The 15,108-nt window shown below is 36.4% G+C and overlaps 1 protein-coding gene across 1 annotated transcript in view; it reads right to left on the reverse strand.

The window, feature by feature from the left end:
• Positions 1 to 15,108, reverse strand: part of ATP13A4 (ATPase 13A4) — a 167,286-nt gene that overhangs the window by 21,899 nt on the left and 130,279 nt on the right. The window contains exons 21-26 of the mRNA XM_063107150.1: positions 14,478 to 14,600; positions 13,106 to 13,185; positions 11,597 to 11,639; positions 11,081 to 11,190; positions 9,149 to 9,245; positions 7,288 to 7,360 (exon numbers count right to left, since the gene is read on the reverse strand). Of these exons, the coding sequence (XP_062963220.1) occupies positions 7,288 to 7,360; positions 9,149 to 9,245; positions 11,081 to 11,190; positions 11,597 to 11,639; positions 13,106 to 13,185; positions 14,478 to 14,600 (526 nt within the window). The remainder of the gene's footprint in view (positions 1 to 7,287; positions 7,361 to 9,148; positions 9,246 to 11,080; positions 11,191 to 11,596; positions 11,640 to 13,105; positions 13,186 to 14,477; positions 14,601 to 15,108) is intronic.

The following is a 15,108-nucleotide window of genomic DNA, read 5'->3' on the forward strand; positions in this document are numbered from 1 at the left end:
GAAAAAATAAAATTTATCCAAGTTGGCTCCATACCAGCCAGCTGCCAAAGGAAAAAAAAAGTCATCCAAATTGGAAAGAAGTAAAACTATCTGTATTCAGATGACAAGATCCTATTTTTAAAAATATCAAAGAATCCAGAAGAAAGCTACTAGAGAGTTAATAAACAAATTCTGCAATGTTTTAGGTTACAAGATCAACACAAAAAGCTAGTTGTGTTTCTACAAAATAGCAATGAACATTCAAAAAGACAATTTAAAAAGCAATTTCATTTTCAATAGCATCCAAAAAAACAATGAAATAAATAGGAATAAATTTAACCAAGAAAAGGAAAGACTTGTACTCTGAAAACTACAAAGCTTTGCCGAAATAAATTTTAAAAGGCACAAAAACCTGGAAAGACCTCTTACATTCATGGATTGGGAGACTTAATATTGTTAAGATGACAATACTATCCAAAGTTATCTACAAATTTAATGCAATCCTTATTAATATTCAAGTAGCTTTGGGGGGTATTTTTTGTTTTTTGTTTGGCAGAAATGGAAAGGCCAGTCCTCAAATTCATATGGGATTGTAAGGGGCCCTGAAGAATCAAAACAATATTGAAAAAGAAGAACACTGGAGGACTCTCATTTCCCAAATTCAAATTTACCACAAAAACAGTAATCAAAACAGTCTGATACTAGCATAAAGAAAGACATATAGACAAATGGAAAAGAATTGAGGGTCCAGAAGTAGACCCGTACATCTATGACCAATTGATCTTTAACATGGGTATCAAGACCATTTGATGGGGGAGACAATAGTCTCTTCAACAAATGATGCTGGGACAACTGGATTTTTGCATGCAAAAGAATGAAGTTGAACCCCTATCTCACATCATCCATAAAAATTAACACGGAAATTGATCAATGATATAAATATAAAAGCTAAACACACAAAATTCTTAGAAGGAAAGATAGGGGTAAATATTCATGAGCTTGGATTTGGCAATGGATTCTTAGATATGACACCAAAAACATGAGTAACAACAACAAAAAATAGATAAATTGTACTTCATCAAAATTAAAAATTATTTTTTACTTCAAATACATTATTTAAAAATCGAAAGGACAACTTACAGAATGGGAAAAATATTTGCAATCATATGTATAATAAGGGTTTAATATCCACAATATATGAAGAACTTCTAGAATTCAACAGCCAAACCCCAAAAATCCAATTGAGAAATGGGCAAAGGACTTGAATAAATATTTTTTCAAAGAAGACATGCAAATGGCCAATGTGCACAAGAAAATATGATCAATGTTATTAGTCATTAGGGAAATGCAAATCAAAACCACAATAAGATAATACTCCATACCTATGAGAATGGCTAAAATAACTTTTTAAAAATTAAGTAACAAGTGTTGCTGAGGCTGTGAAGAAACTGAAGCCCTCATATATTGCTGCTGAGAACGTAAAATGGTGCAATCACTGGGAAAATAGTTTGATGGCTTCTCAAAAAGTTAAATATATGATTACTACATGACCCATAAATTCCACTCTATACCCCAAAAAACTGAAAATAGGGACACAGATACTTTATGCAAATGTTCACTGCAGCATTATTCACAATAGCCAATAGGTGGAATCAAACCAAGCCCAACAGATAAATAGGTAAACAAAATTTTATATATATATGCACATATATATTCCACATATAGTAATATTCCATTTAATATTCATTAATATTATTATATATAATATTCCATTTATATATATACATATATATATAATGGAATCTAACTCAGCCATTAAAAGGGAATGAAGTTCTGATACATGCTACAACATGGTTGAACCTTGAAAACATTATGCTAAGTAAAAGAAGCCAGACACAAAGGGACAAATTGTGTGACTTTACTTATATTAAAATTGTTAAAAAGGCAAGTTCATAGACACAAAAAGTAGATTAGAGTTTACCATGGATTGGAGGGAATGGGAATGGGTAGAATATCTGTTTGAACTGATAAAAAAAAATAGTTATGGAAATTGATAGTGGTGATGGCTGCACAACATTACGAATGTGATTAATGCCCACTTCTACATTAAAAATGGTTTAAAACTGGTAAATTTTATGTGATGTATATTTTTACCACAATAAAAAAATAATTAAAAATTTTAATGACATCAAAAAGTAGTTATAATATTAAATGTAAAAAACAGGATGCACAACTATTAGAGAACATAATTCTAATTTCTCAATTCATATATAAAAAAAGACTGGAAGGAAATACATCAAAATACTTTAATTAGTTAATTCTGAATAGTAGAATAAAAATGTTCTGTTTCTGTTTTATCTTGAAATGTTTTGCATCATCTTTTCACAGTTAGTGTATGTTATTAACGCATATGTTTAATATATGTTAAATGAAAAGGAACTGAGTCATTTAACAAAAAATAGAGAAAAACCTGGCGATGCTAGTTATGGAGAAGAGAACAATTACAAAATAAATGAGAGCTATTTTCTGATATCTGAAGGATTATTCCAGGGAGAAAAATCAGAGTATTATGTGTCACCTCAAATGGCAGGACTGGTATGGGTGAAAGTGACATAGAGATAGGTTTGGCTTAGTGTAAAAGAGAGCTCTGTTAACAGTAGGAACTGCCCAAGGGTACTCTTTCAATAAATGTAATAAATATTTAAATGAGCTCCTTTGATATGTCAGGCACTGTTAGAAATATTGGGAATTCAGCAGTGATCAAGACAGACAAGGTGCTGTTTTCATGAAGGACATGCACTGGATGACAGGAGGCATGCAAAAACTAATAAAGGCAAAGATAAATATAATTTCAAGTTGTGGAAAGTACTGTGACAAAAAGCAGAGTTGTGTGATAGAGAATAATTGGCTTGGTCACTATTTAAGTAATCTTTCTGAGGTGCTGACATTTGATCTGAGATAGTATCAAGAGGAAGTCAAAGCCATATGAAGGTCTAAGGGGAGACTCTTTTAGGCAAAGGGAGTAGCAAATGCACAGGTACTGAGGTGAGCACAGCTTGACAATGCTCAAGAAACAGAAAGACCAGTAAGGCACAAGTGAGAGGTGATGTGGTTAGAGATGAGGTTGAAGTAGGCAGGATCCCAATAATGTAAAACTTGAATTTAGTGAAAATGGAAAGCCATTCAGCATTTTAAGCAAGAGAATGACACAATAAAATTTGCAATTTTAAAAGTGATACTCTTACTACTGTGTGAAAGGTAAATGAGGGTGAGAGGGCAACACCAGTGGAAACAAGAAGATTCGTTATGAAGTTGCTGCAGTAATCCACAAGAGAGGTGACACTGATTAGTGACTGTGGCTACAGTGAAGATGGAGAGAAGAGATTCAGCATATGTTTGGGAGAGAGAGCCAGCAGGAATTTCTTATATAGGTGAAAAAATACAAAAGATACAAAGGATGAAAAAAAGAAAAATTAAGGATGACTCTAGGTCTTTGACTTGAACAACTAAGAAGATAGTGGCTATTCCAATAAAATGTAAGCTCCATGAAGAAAAAAAAAATTGTTTTGTTTTTACTGATGTATTCCACGTGCTTAGAGCAGTAGGTACACAAACTAGGAACTCGGTAAGTACACAGTGATTATATTGAATATCAGATCATGTTATCTTTGAGTCCTATTAAGTATCCAAAGTTAAATGCTGAGTTGCTACATTTCCAGAGCTCTGGATAGACACCAAGGATAAAGATATAACTTTGGGATTCATCAGCAGAAAGATGACATTAAAATCATGGTTGAGATCATTTAGGGAGATGGTGTAGATCGAAAAGAGAAGAGAATCCAAGGACAAGTTTGGAACATTCTAAAAGTTAGAGGACTAGTAAAGGAGTGGGGCCAGCAAAAGAGATGGAGATACTGTCTCCCTGAAGTGGTAGAGAATCCAGGTGTGTGGTATCACAAAAGCCAAGAGCGGACACCTTTTGAGGAAGGAGAGTGCTGTTGAGAGAGTCAAGTACAAGCAGGAGGGAGAAGTGGTCACTGCTGTTGACAGCAAGGAGTCATTGGCAAAAGTGGACAGGAGCAGTGGCAGGGAGGAGGCAGCTGAAGTGCACATCACAGTTGCTCCACTTGTGCATGTTCTTTTGCGCTTCTGAATATGTTTTTATAATAAATTGGCATAATACTTGTTAAAATTATGATGAGATGATGTAAGAGGAAACAGTGTGAAAGCGAGACCGTGAGGCATGCAGAAAAGGCAATGAAAGACTTGCACCTTTGTACCATGTTGGTAATGTGCACCCTCCCAGACAGCAGTGTCTGAAGCTGGCTCTTAGGGGCCAATTGCTACTACATTTGCAAGCCAGTTATTAAACACAGCCATTATTGAAAGCAAATTATATAAACTTGCAATTAAATAAGTATATTAAAAACAGAGAGAATGAATACTCGAACCTGGTAACTTCCTAATTGTTTTACTGTATTTTAGTATTATCTATATCCTTAAGATTAATGATGAAGATTACACTTAAAAGTGTGTCACATCTGTAGCCATTACATTATGAATTTTTTTTAAACTGAGGAAATATTCTTCCAACATTCAGGAACTACTATCTGATTCAGCAAATAAGCTGCTCACATCACAGGTGAATGATAGAAGTTTTGACATAAGTCTTTGTTGTTTTGCGTTTGTGTTACTCATTCAGCTGAAGGAAAATATCCACCAGCATTCAAGTTGGCACTAATCCAGTCATCAACTGCAACCATAGGTTGATTACAGAGACAAGAGTTTGGCAAAACTCAATGAAAACATTCTGTGAGAATCAATTGGCTAAATGGAATTTGCAATAGAAAGTATTGTGTATTTTATTATTATTTGCAAATTAATCACTACACATTTTTCTCTTTTTAAAAATTCTTTTCTAAGTTATAGACTTTATTTTCATAGCAGTTTTAGGTTTACAGAGAAATCGAGCAGAAAGTATAGACAGTCCCATACCCTTCCCCCACACACGTACACAGTTTCTCCTATTATTAACATATTACACTAGTGTGGTACATTTGTTACAATTATGAACCAATATCGATATATTATGATTAACTTAATTTTACATTAGAGTTTCCTCTTCATATTGTACGGTTCTGTGGGTTTGGCCAAATGCATAACATCATGTATTCACCATCACAGCATCATACAAAATAATTTTGCTGCCCTAAAAATCCTCTGTGCTCCACCCTTTCATTCCTCTTTCTTTTCCTTTCTCCTCCCCGGAAACCCTGGAAACCACTGTTTTTTTTATTCCGTTACCTCAAACATTTTTCATTTTTGTGTGTGGGGGGGAACATTCAAAATCCTCTTTTCTAATTAAAACTATACAATAAATTGTTGTTAATTATAGTTACCCAACAGTGCTATAAGAATACTAGATATTATTCCTCCTATCTAGCTGTACTTTTTATTTGGTACCCAACCTCTCACTGCCCCCACCGCCGCCCCACACCCTTTCCAGCCTCTGGTAACCATCATTCTACTCCCTACTTCTAGTGATCAACTTTCTTAGCTTTTGTGAAAATCAATTGGCTAAATGGAATCTGTAATAAACAGTATTGTGTATTTTATTATTATTTTCAAATTATTCACTATACACTGTTTCTTTCAGTAAAGTTTATAATAAACTCACATGCATATGTATACTCAAACATTTTTGTTGAGCCAGTTGTTAAACATTTGCGAGCGTACCACTGCCTCCCACTGAACAGCAGCAAAAGCTCAGAATTCACATTCATGCCCTTGGATATTAGGATCTGGCTGATGGAAATGGAATGGTATAGAATTAGAGATGGGAAGTGGAGAAAGTAGGTATACACAACTGTTTGGGAAGTTTAAGAATAAAGGGGTCAGTAGCTAATGGTGAATTTGGGGTCAAGGAAAAGTTTTTATAGAAAGAAGATATGAGAATACATTTATATGCTGATGGGAATGATCCAGTATACCAGAGAAAAGTTGATTACAATAGAGAAAGAGACTATTACAGGAACAAAATCCTTGAGAAGTTAGGAGATAGATTTAAAAGCACAAGTGAAATGACTATACACCTATTAGAGTGGCCAAAATCTAGAACACTGACAACAACAGATGCTGGAGTGGGTGTGGAGCAATAGGAACTCTCATTTGTTGGTGGTGGGAATGCAAAAATGGTACAGCCACTTTTGAAGACAGTGTAGCAGTTTCTTACAAAATTAAACATACTCTTACCATATGATCCAGGTTTCATGACCTTTGGTATTTACTCAATGGAACTTAAAGCTTATGTCCACATTAAAACCTGCACATGGATATTTACAGCAGCTTTTTGAAAGAAGCCAATCTGAAAAGGCTACATACTACATGATTCCAACTATATAACACTCTAGAAAAGGTAAAACTATGGAGAAAGTAGACAGATCACAGTGGTTGCTAGGGGATTTGGGGAAACCAGGGGTGATGGATAGGCAGAGCACAGAGGGTTTTTAGGGCAGTGAAAATACTTTGTATGATACTATAATGGTGGATGCATGTCATTATACATATGTCCAAACCCTCAGAATGTACAAGACCAAGAGTGTACCCTAACGTAAACTATGAACCGTGGGTGAGAATACTGTGTCAGCGTGGGGGTCATCAGTTGTAACTAACGTACCACTCTGGTGGGGGTGTTGATAACATGGGAGTTTGTCCATGTGTACATGAGGTATCTCTGTGCCTTCATCTCAATTTTTCTGTGAACCTAAAACAACTCTAAAAAAATAAAGGCATACATTTGAAAAATGTTTCGTTGCAGGGAAATTGGGGAAATAATTTTTATATTGTGAGAAGGGAGGGGGAGAGAGTGGTGATATAATGGCAAGATTACCTTTAAACTCCAGTCTAAATCCCAAGAGGCTAAGATTTGGAGATGGGAAGCATAAAAGGCATGTGGCTTCTACAAATTGGGCACCTTTCAACTATAACTATACCTAAAAGCACACTGAACTTAGTGTTCCTGATTTTCAAGGTGCTTTTTTTCATTTTAAATGTTTAGTGACCATTTATGGAAGTTCTATATTTTGCAGAAAACAGTAAAATAACCAGTCAGCTTTTTCTTTGCTTACATTTTCTTTCAGTTCTCAAAAATGAGGGTTCTATTCTCTCTCTGTCTCTGTCCATCTTTGGGAATAAGTCGCACATCACTGTTGCTGTTCCTGTCCCTCATGGGAGACAAACATTTCTGGGCCAGAGGGAAGCCAGCTGAGTGGGAGTACCTAGAGGAAGAAAGTTTTAAAAATGTCTTACTTGTTACACCAATGAGAGTTGTAATGGCCAGATCCTGGAACAGAAACTGGTAGTTTGAAAGGCTGTTTGTCTCCTGAAAATAAAAAGAAAAGCAGATCAAAAAAGTTAAGACCTGGATGAAGTCTGACATCAATCGTATTTTTTTTCTCACTGAAACATGGAATTTTTAAAGTAAATTACCAAGGAGATGGTGTGGTCAAGGGCCTATTTGGGTTGGTGCGTGGTGGTGGTGTTGGAAGTTCTCGGAACCAAGACTATGAAACCCTCTCTAACCAGTGCGGCCACCACTGTGTGCTTTCTGGGCAGGGTTCTTTGTGCATCAGTATGACCCTTTGTTGAGGGGAGCATCTCTCTCAGCTAGCTTCATCTCTGCTCTCTTTTTTACTCATTAGCCGAAAATTTGGGGTGTGGTCTGGTACAATAAAAGAATGCATCCCCAATAGTAACAAGTGACAAAAATTTAAAGCCTAATTTTGACTTATGAAAATGAGAATAGCTGAACCCACTATCTGCATTCTTAGGTGTTGTTAGAGGAAATGTTAGAAGGTCCTAATAATACTAATAATAATACTAATAATACTCTTGAGGAAAAAATGTTCAGGTCTTACTGATTTCAAGTAACTTGGTTCCTTGTTCTCCATCCCTTAGTGGAAAATAGATAATGATGTTCCACGTTCAATACTATTTTTGTGCATAATGAGTTATTGGAACTTCAAAATAGGGCCAAATCTCATTAAATGTTATTCTCATTAAATATTGTTATTATATTATAATAATGTTTAACACTATTAAATATTATTAATTAATAATATTCTCTAGCCCACTCATTAGTGACTGTGAAAAGATATAGGTAATCTGAAAACAATAGAATTAAAACCTTCAACCCTGGAGAAAAAAGGTCAAGGCTCAGAGATGAATCTATATGTCTTCCGCACAAATAAAATGCCTTTTCTTGCTGTTAGTTAATAGAATAAGGTCACATGTTGAGTTCACAAAAAAACAGGCATGTCTTTTCTCCTTTTATACCCTTTAACAAAAGCCATCTTGAGACCTATGTACTTTTGTGGTATGATATGCCAATTTTCGAATCCCTGTATTTAGGGAACCCGTGATATGCTGTCTTGTACTAACGCATGACAGTCAAAGTCTAAATTTTCAGGAATATTTTAAGCTGGTTGTTAAATACAGCCTATATAAAAACTTAAATTATATAAAGTGCCATTATATAAATCATGTTAAAAATAAAGTTAAAAAATACTCAAAGCTCAGCACTTCTTAATTATTTTCCTACATTTTACTGTTATCTATGCTCTTGAGGTTATTCACAACTCTTGTATTTATATGGTACAAGTACTATATAATAGAGTACATCTCTTCCCTGCTCCACATCGAATAACATCAGGTAGACAGCTTGAAACCAGCTAAGATGGGAGTATTTACAACACTGAAACTGGCAAATATCCAGGCTTGTTTTCTGGGTAAATAAATGCAGAGAATCATCTCTTTACTAAGTAGTATGCTGAGGTAGAGCCACACTGGAATTGGGAAGATGGAGACCTGGTCCAAGCAGGTGAAAGCAACAGTGAGACAGAAAGTGTTGTATTCAATTCTGATCCTCAGCTACCATTAGATGAATGGTATCTATGTGTGAAAGTCAGAGAATTGACACCAACCACTTTTCCCATGTACACTTGTCTATTTCTGATTTACTTAAAAAAAAAACAAAAACCTTAAGGATATTTAGAGGAGCTGCTGATGCTCAGACATCCTGTCTGCACTCTTTCTTTGAGAGGCGCTGCAAATTGAGAGTGCATTGCCACTTTAGTTTTCACTAACAGAGAGGCTAGGTCCCAAGTCATACCCAGTAGAGCAGCAGAACACCAACATACTGAATCATGCTGTACAGAGCCATGTACTTAAACATGCAAAATGAGGTAACAAGAGCTGCACGTCCTTCCCTGTGTAAGAAAGAAAAGGAAAAGGAATGAAATGAAAGTAATAAAAAGAATCAGGTCAATTTTGCAGTGCTGTTCAGCTGACCTCAGGAGAAAAATCAAAAGTCTGATTATAGGATTGTTTGTCTGACAGACTGTGCAGCCTTGAGCCTGTGGGAGCTGGCTGTCAGTATGCTGAATGGCTGGTTTTGCAGGAAAGACCAGTTCTAGTCCAGGGTCCCCAGGCTTTGATCTGGCAGTGGAGGCCAGATTTATGGTTAATCTTGTCTTTTCCGTGGGCATTATTTCAGCTCCTGAACTCAGAGTCAGGGGAGTTGGAAGCTAGTGCCAGATCACATACCTACTCACTCACGTGACTGGGAAAGTCAATTTCCTTGTCTCAGTTTTTTCGTTTGTGAACTAAGGGATTTAAATAAGATTGCAAGTTTGGGGGCTATTTTCATACAGGTACTTCAGGAGTTTGGCAGACATTTGATTCAGATTTCATTTTGGCAGTCCCAAGTTTTTCTAAAACTGGACTAAAAACAATACACACACTCAAATTAGTCATATATCAAATTTAAACAGAAATGTTGAGCATGTTCATTGTGTTATTTTTATTGACTTGAGTAAACAGTACACATTTAAAGCATAAAACGTATTACTTACGAGATGCCACTTTCATCTATTTCATTTGGGAAGAAAACAGGGTTTAAATGTACTTGTGATCATAATGATTTCCTGGGGTTCCAAAACCAGATCCTCAAATTAAGTTTTTTCCTGTATCAAGGTTTTGCTGCTGCCATTTAGTCTTCCCTGAAAGTAGTTTCTCCTTATTCCTCACCTCCTTAGAGAGGTTTTTCCCATTCCACCCCACCTGAAGCAGCCAACTTCACCTCTACAGGCATCTCACCACCTTTTACATCACCCTTTTTATCTCCTTGACAGAACCTATCAAAATCGGGTATATTGTCCTCATTTACCTCCCTTAGTTCCTTGTACTAAGTGCATAGTCAATAAATATTTGTCAGATGCATAAATAAATTTAAAAATTGGGAGCCAAGTTATTGTTTTAATGCGGTGGAAAGAGTATGAGATTTGTGGATAAAACACATTTAAACAAAATCAATTCTAACATAATCTCCAAATCTGTGTGAGCTTGGGCACATCAATTAAGTTCTCTGAGCCTCAACTTCCTTATTTGTAAAAGAAATAATAACCATTCCTACATTTCCAGGCTGTTTTGAAGTATAATAGGCATTAAAGCACTTTGTAAACTATAAACACGTGCTAGTTATAATAACTAAGAGCAAACACAATGCTAACTATATCATTCAAACAAAATGCAGAAATTTTCTGGGGGTAAAAAAAAAGAAAGCACCAAGAGAAATTTTAGTGGGAGCAGCAAAAATCAATAAAGATTTTTAAAAATTAAGGTGGAAAGGGTACTCCAAAGAAGCATAAAGAGGTAAGAGGGAAGGAAGGCAAGTAGGTTTCTCTCAATCCCCTGGTATAAAACACCTAAAAAGATACATTTTAAAACTAAGAGGATGATCGACACTTTCAAAGCAGTAGCAACTTCCAGATTCCAATAACAGATAATATTATATAAATATTATAAAAATAATATTATAATAATATTATCCAAAAATAAGCAGTGACTTTCACTGGAAATGCTACTGCTTTCCCTATGTTATTTTTGATTCCTGGTAAGTCCATTTGGCAGTAGAATGTTTGCATTCCTGTACAAAGCATCTCCCCACCCAGGGACAAAAAGTTTTCTTGGTCTTTCCCAGGAAAGTGAACTTCATTTAAAATTTGAGAAAGAAAATGCAACAGTGGGAGAAGGCCCTACTTACTTGATGAGGCGAGGTACGCACTCAATGTTTGGAGTTTTGGAAGTGAAAGGTGAGGCCACAGATGCCTCCTGCTCTGATAAAGAGATGCCCACATGAGCCATTTTCAAAGCCTGAAAGCAAAGATTGAGATTACTTCCCACGAAGACTTACATACGTTTCTACTGAGGCCTCATAAGAAAAGACCAGTTAAGCTGGCCATAGGGCAACTTGTGGGCCCAAACACTAGCCCAGAGATGACCAGACTTTTTTCTGCCTGCTACAGAAAAAAGAGATGGCACTGGGACACATAGCCAAAGAAGTGGGAACTCAAGAACCAAATTCTACTCCATTTAGCCTAAGCTGACCACGGAGTCATTGTGTGGATTTGGTCAAAATCCTTCCAAACCCTCAGTACCAGTTTACCAATCAAGAGAAATGGAGATGGTGTATATCCCAGGAAGTACTATCTCTAGAGGCTGCAGACAAGCATACCTGAGTGTGAGATTATGGCCCCCACACTGGCAGTTACTTACTTACCCCACAGTCATTGGCTCCATCACCACACATGCCTACAAAGTAACTAAAAGGGAACCATGTCAATCACAGAGGAGATCAGAGGTATCTTTCCACCTAATTTCTCTAATCAAAAAGACAAAGTGACTGTCATGACTTAAGGGTCAAATTTATTATTTATTCTAAGGGAGTTTCCCTAAGAGTCTGGATTGACTAATGTGTGACTCAGCAGTTGATACAATGGACAGGGGAATGCAGCACACCATTCCTGACTCCAGGTGTTTCCTGTGCACACCACACCTCACTGCTTAGGATACAGCTTTCTCAGATGTAAAACAGGGATGTTCGTGATTATATGATAAGACATCATGACACAGTGAAGAGGGCACAGGATTTGAAACCAGAAGATTTAGATTTTGACCTGGTCATCTTACCATGTTGACCATCTCCCCTACAAAGTGTTTTGAGTATTAAATGAGGTTCTGTGTGGGAAAGTGCCTTATAAAGTCTAAAATAATAAACAGCTATTATCTTTTGGTGCTGTTAGTACTTACATGAAAGAAAACCCACTCTGTCAGTAGTCATTCAACTCAAAAATGCAGTGCCAGGCCCAGAGTTGAAGAAAGAAAATAAATCTATGCTTCAGGATGGCTTTTTGAGGCTGGGAAAATACTGCTATATTGAATAGTTGATAAAGATTATAGATAGTTGGCTTTTTAACACATGAGTACTCTGACAGCATTCACAGAATATGTTATACTTTTCTTCCACACTGTGTTATGGAGGTAACTCATTGACTGTCTAGGTTTTCAACCATGTTGAGAAGACAGGGTTTCTGAATTGAGAAACTTTCCTGATGACTTAATCAAGTGTGTAGGAGGATGGAGTAGGAGTGAGAAGGAGTAAGAGTCATGTGGATGTGGCCCAGCATCAAAAGTAGAGAAAGACTCTGGTACTCCGTGGGGTTCCATTAACATAAAATAAAGGGTCCCAAATGATGGGAACTTTACACTGCCCATCCTTTCCAGGAATGGAGACCATTTGTATTAAAAGAGAAGTATTTTTCTAATTTAGAATGAAAAGGATGCTTTGGCATAAAAATATTTTATAGGATTTATGAATCTCCTGTCATGTAAACCTCCCTACATCACAACTGTGATGACAGCTTATAAAAATAAAATCTAAATTCTCATTGTACCTTTGGGAGCTGAGCTCAAATTACAAATATCTTTCCAGTCTTATTTCTCACCATACCTTTTCATGCCCTTTATGTTCCAGTCAAGTTGTTCTCAACTTTGGAAGCAAAATTTACTTTTGTGAGGAGCTCTGAAAAAATACTGATTTCCAAGCCCCATATGAGCCATTGAATCAGAGTCTCTGGTCAGTGGGGTCCTGCATTGCTACTTTTTTCAAAGCTCCCTAGGTGATCATCATGTGCAGCCAGGGTGAGAACCATTGCCTAGCCAAATCGAGTGATTCTCTGTGCCCTTGCCTCCTTGTAGCTCCCTCCACCTGAATTAGCAAAGAACCTACTCCAGTTTCTGAAATTCTTCCACCAGACTGGATTTCTGCCCAGGAGACATTCTTGCAAAGATGGTCCCATTAATCAGTATCTGTAAGGAAGCCAAAAGGAAATTTTGTACAGATCATCTGGTCATACATGAAATAATTGATAACACTCAGAAGAACATTGACTGGGTGATGATATCCATGGATGAGAAAAAAATCTGTTTCCAAGGAGACCTCTTTTGGATTTTAGCACATACTTTGAGACTTGGTAATCAGATAAGTGACCAAAAATTAGTTAAGATGAGTATTTAATAAAAATATTTTATGGAAATAACAACCCACAGAAATTTAGCTCAGCTCTCATGGAGAATGTGGTCCTGAAAAATCCTGAGCTTAATGGAGCCACGAACCAGTACAGTGTGGGAAATCACAACATAGCAAAAGGTCAGGATCCCAGGAGAAGCAGCCACTTTTCAGAAAATTGTTCAAAACTAGCAGAAAAACAGCCTAATGGTGAAATAATGTTTATTTGTGGACTTTTTGACTTACCCATATCATCTGGACTTGACCAATTATAAAACCCAACAGATATCCCAAATCTCACTTGAGTTATGGAACATTGATGGTTTGGGGGTATAAAAATATATATCAGCTCTATCCACCCAAGCTTCCTTCTACAAAGTCTAAATTCTTCTGTGTTAGATCCGTGTATTCCCTGCTCTTCTTGGTATCAAACAGCTTAGTGTTCACTCAAAGAATTTTATTCTGTTTTTCTTAAATAGTACCTAAGATGATAAGCAACTGAATACAAATAATTTCTATTTGTTACCTTGGACACATCTTTTTCTAGTTTATTCAAATATGTGTATATACACACACACACACACACACACACACACACCACACACACACACACATAAACACACACACACACACTCATACATATATCTTACCTGCCCCTACTATTGGTTTGTTCTTCATTAGAAAAGCTTTAAGTTTGACCCTCTTCAGTACAGAGGTCCTCAAACTCTTAATGGAGTTCCTTATTCTTGGCCTGCCTTTCTGTGTAATCACAGGATTTCCACTGTATGGTGAGATCCCCTAATCATGGTAATATAGTGACAGGTACCCCAAATCAACACTAATGATTTGAGAAAACACTGATACTTCAATTTTATAGATAATAGAAAAATGACTAATCAAGTTTATTACTTCAAATTTAGTAGGACATGAGACAACAGTAATCTCTGCAAAAATATCTGCCTCTCTTATAACACAAAAGAACTAACTAGGTATATCTTTTTCCACTTAGGGGTTTAAAATTATTTAAGACCATGCTCTGTAAGTGACAGCATCAGCACCTTCACAGGGAGATTGTTACCCTCTTAGAACTTACCTTTGGCAGTAGGCTGCTGAAATGTTGAGTTATAACGTGAAAAGATTTTCCACTTAGGGCAAAATGGTAACTTCCTTCTCCACCATTATCAGAGACTTCTTCCCTGATGTTAATGTAATTGTCCTGCAAATCAACACAGTTATTTTAGACTCTTCTACTTGACAGAATGGTTAGGACCACAAACATATCTGAGAGAAGGTATCAAGGACAGACCAGGGTCTCTCTTTAAAAGTTACACTCCAGCTCTAATTCCTCAGAGAGTCACTTTCTCTTCGCTGGATCAATCTTTGCCATCACAGCCACTAGTGGATAGAAGAATAACACCTACTCATGTCCTGTTCTCATCCTGATCTAATCTTGGTGAGTCCCAGAGAATAGCACATTTCACACATTTCAAGTGTAAAACACAAAAGCACTGCTGCTTAACAAATCTCTCCCTGAAGTGAGAACTTACTTTTTTTTTTCTCACAGAATTAATATTGTTGCACAAGGACACAATGGAGATAAAATAGTGGCAAGTCTTAAGATACATAAAAAAAAAAGAAAAAAGAAGTTTTTTTCCCCTCATCCTGAGAGGTAGTCTGATTCTCCAATGCACAAAGTGATGTCCCTTCCAGGGACTAAAACCCCT

The sequence above is a fragment of the Cynocephalus volans genome, chromosome 1 (assembly GCF_027409185.1).
Source record: "Cynocephalus volans isolate mCynVol1 chromosome 1, mCynVol1.pri, whole genome shotgun sequence".
In the NCBI taxonomy this organism is placed as follows: domain Eukaryota; kingdom Metazoa; phylum Chordata; class Mammalia; order Dermoptera; family Cynocephalidae; genus Cynocephalus; species Cynocephalus volans.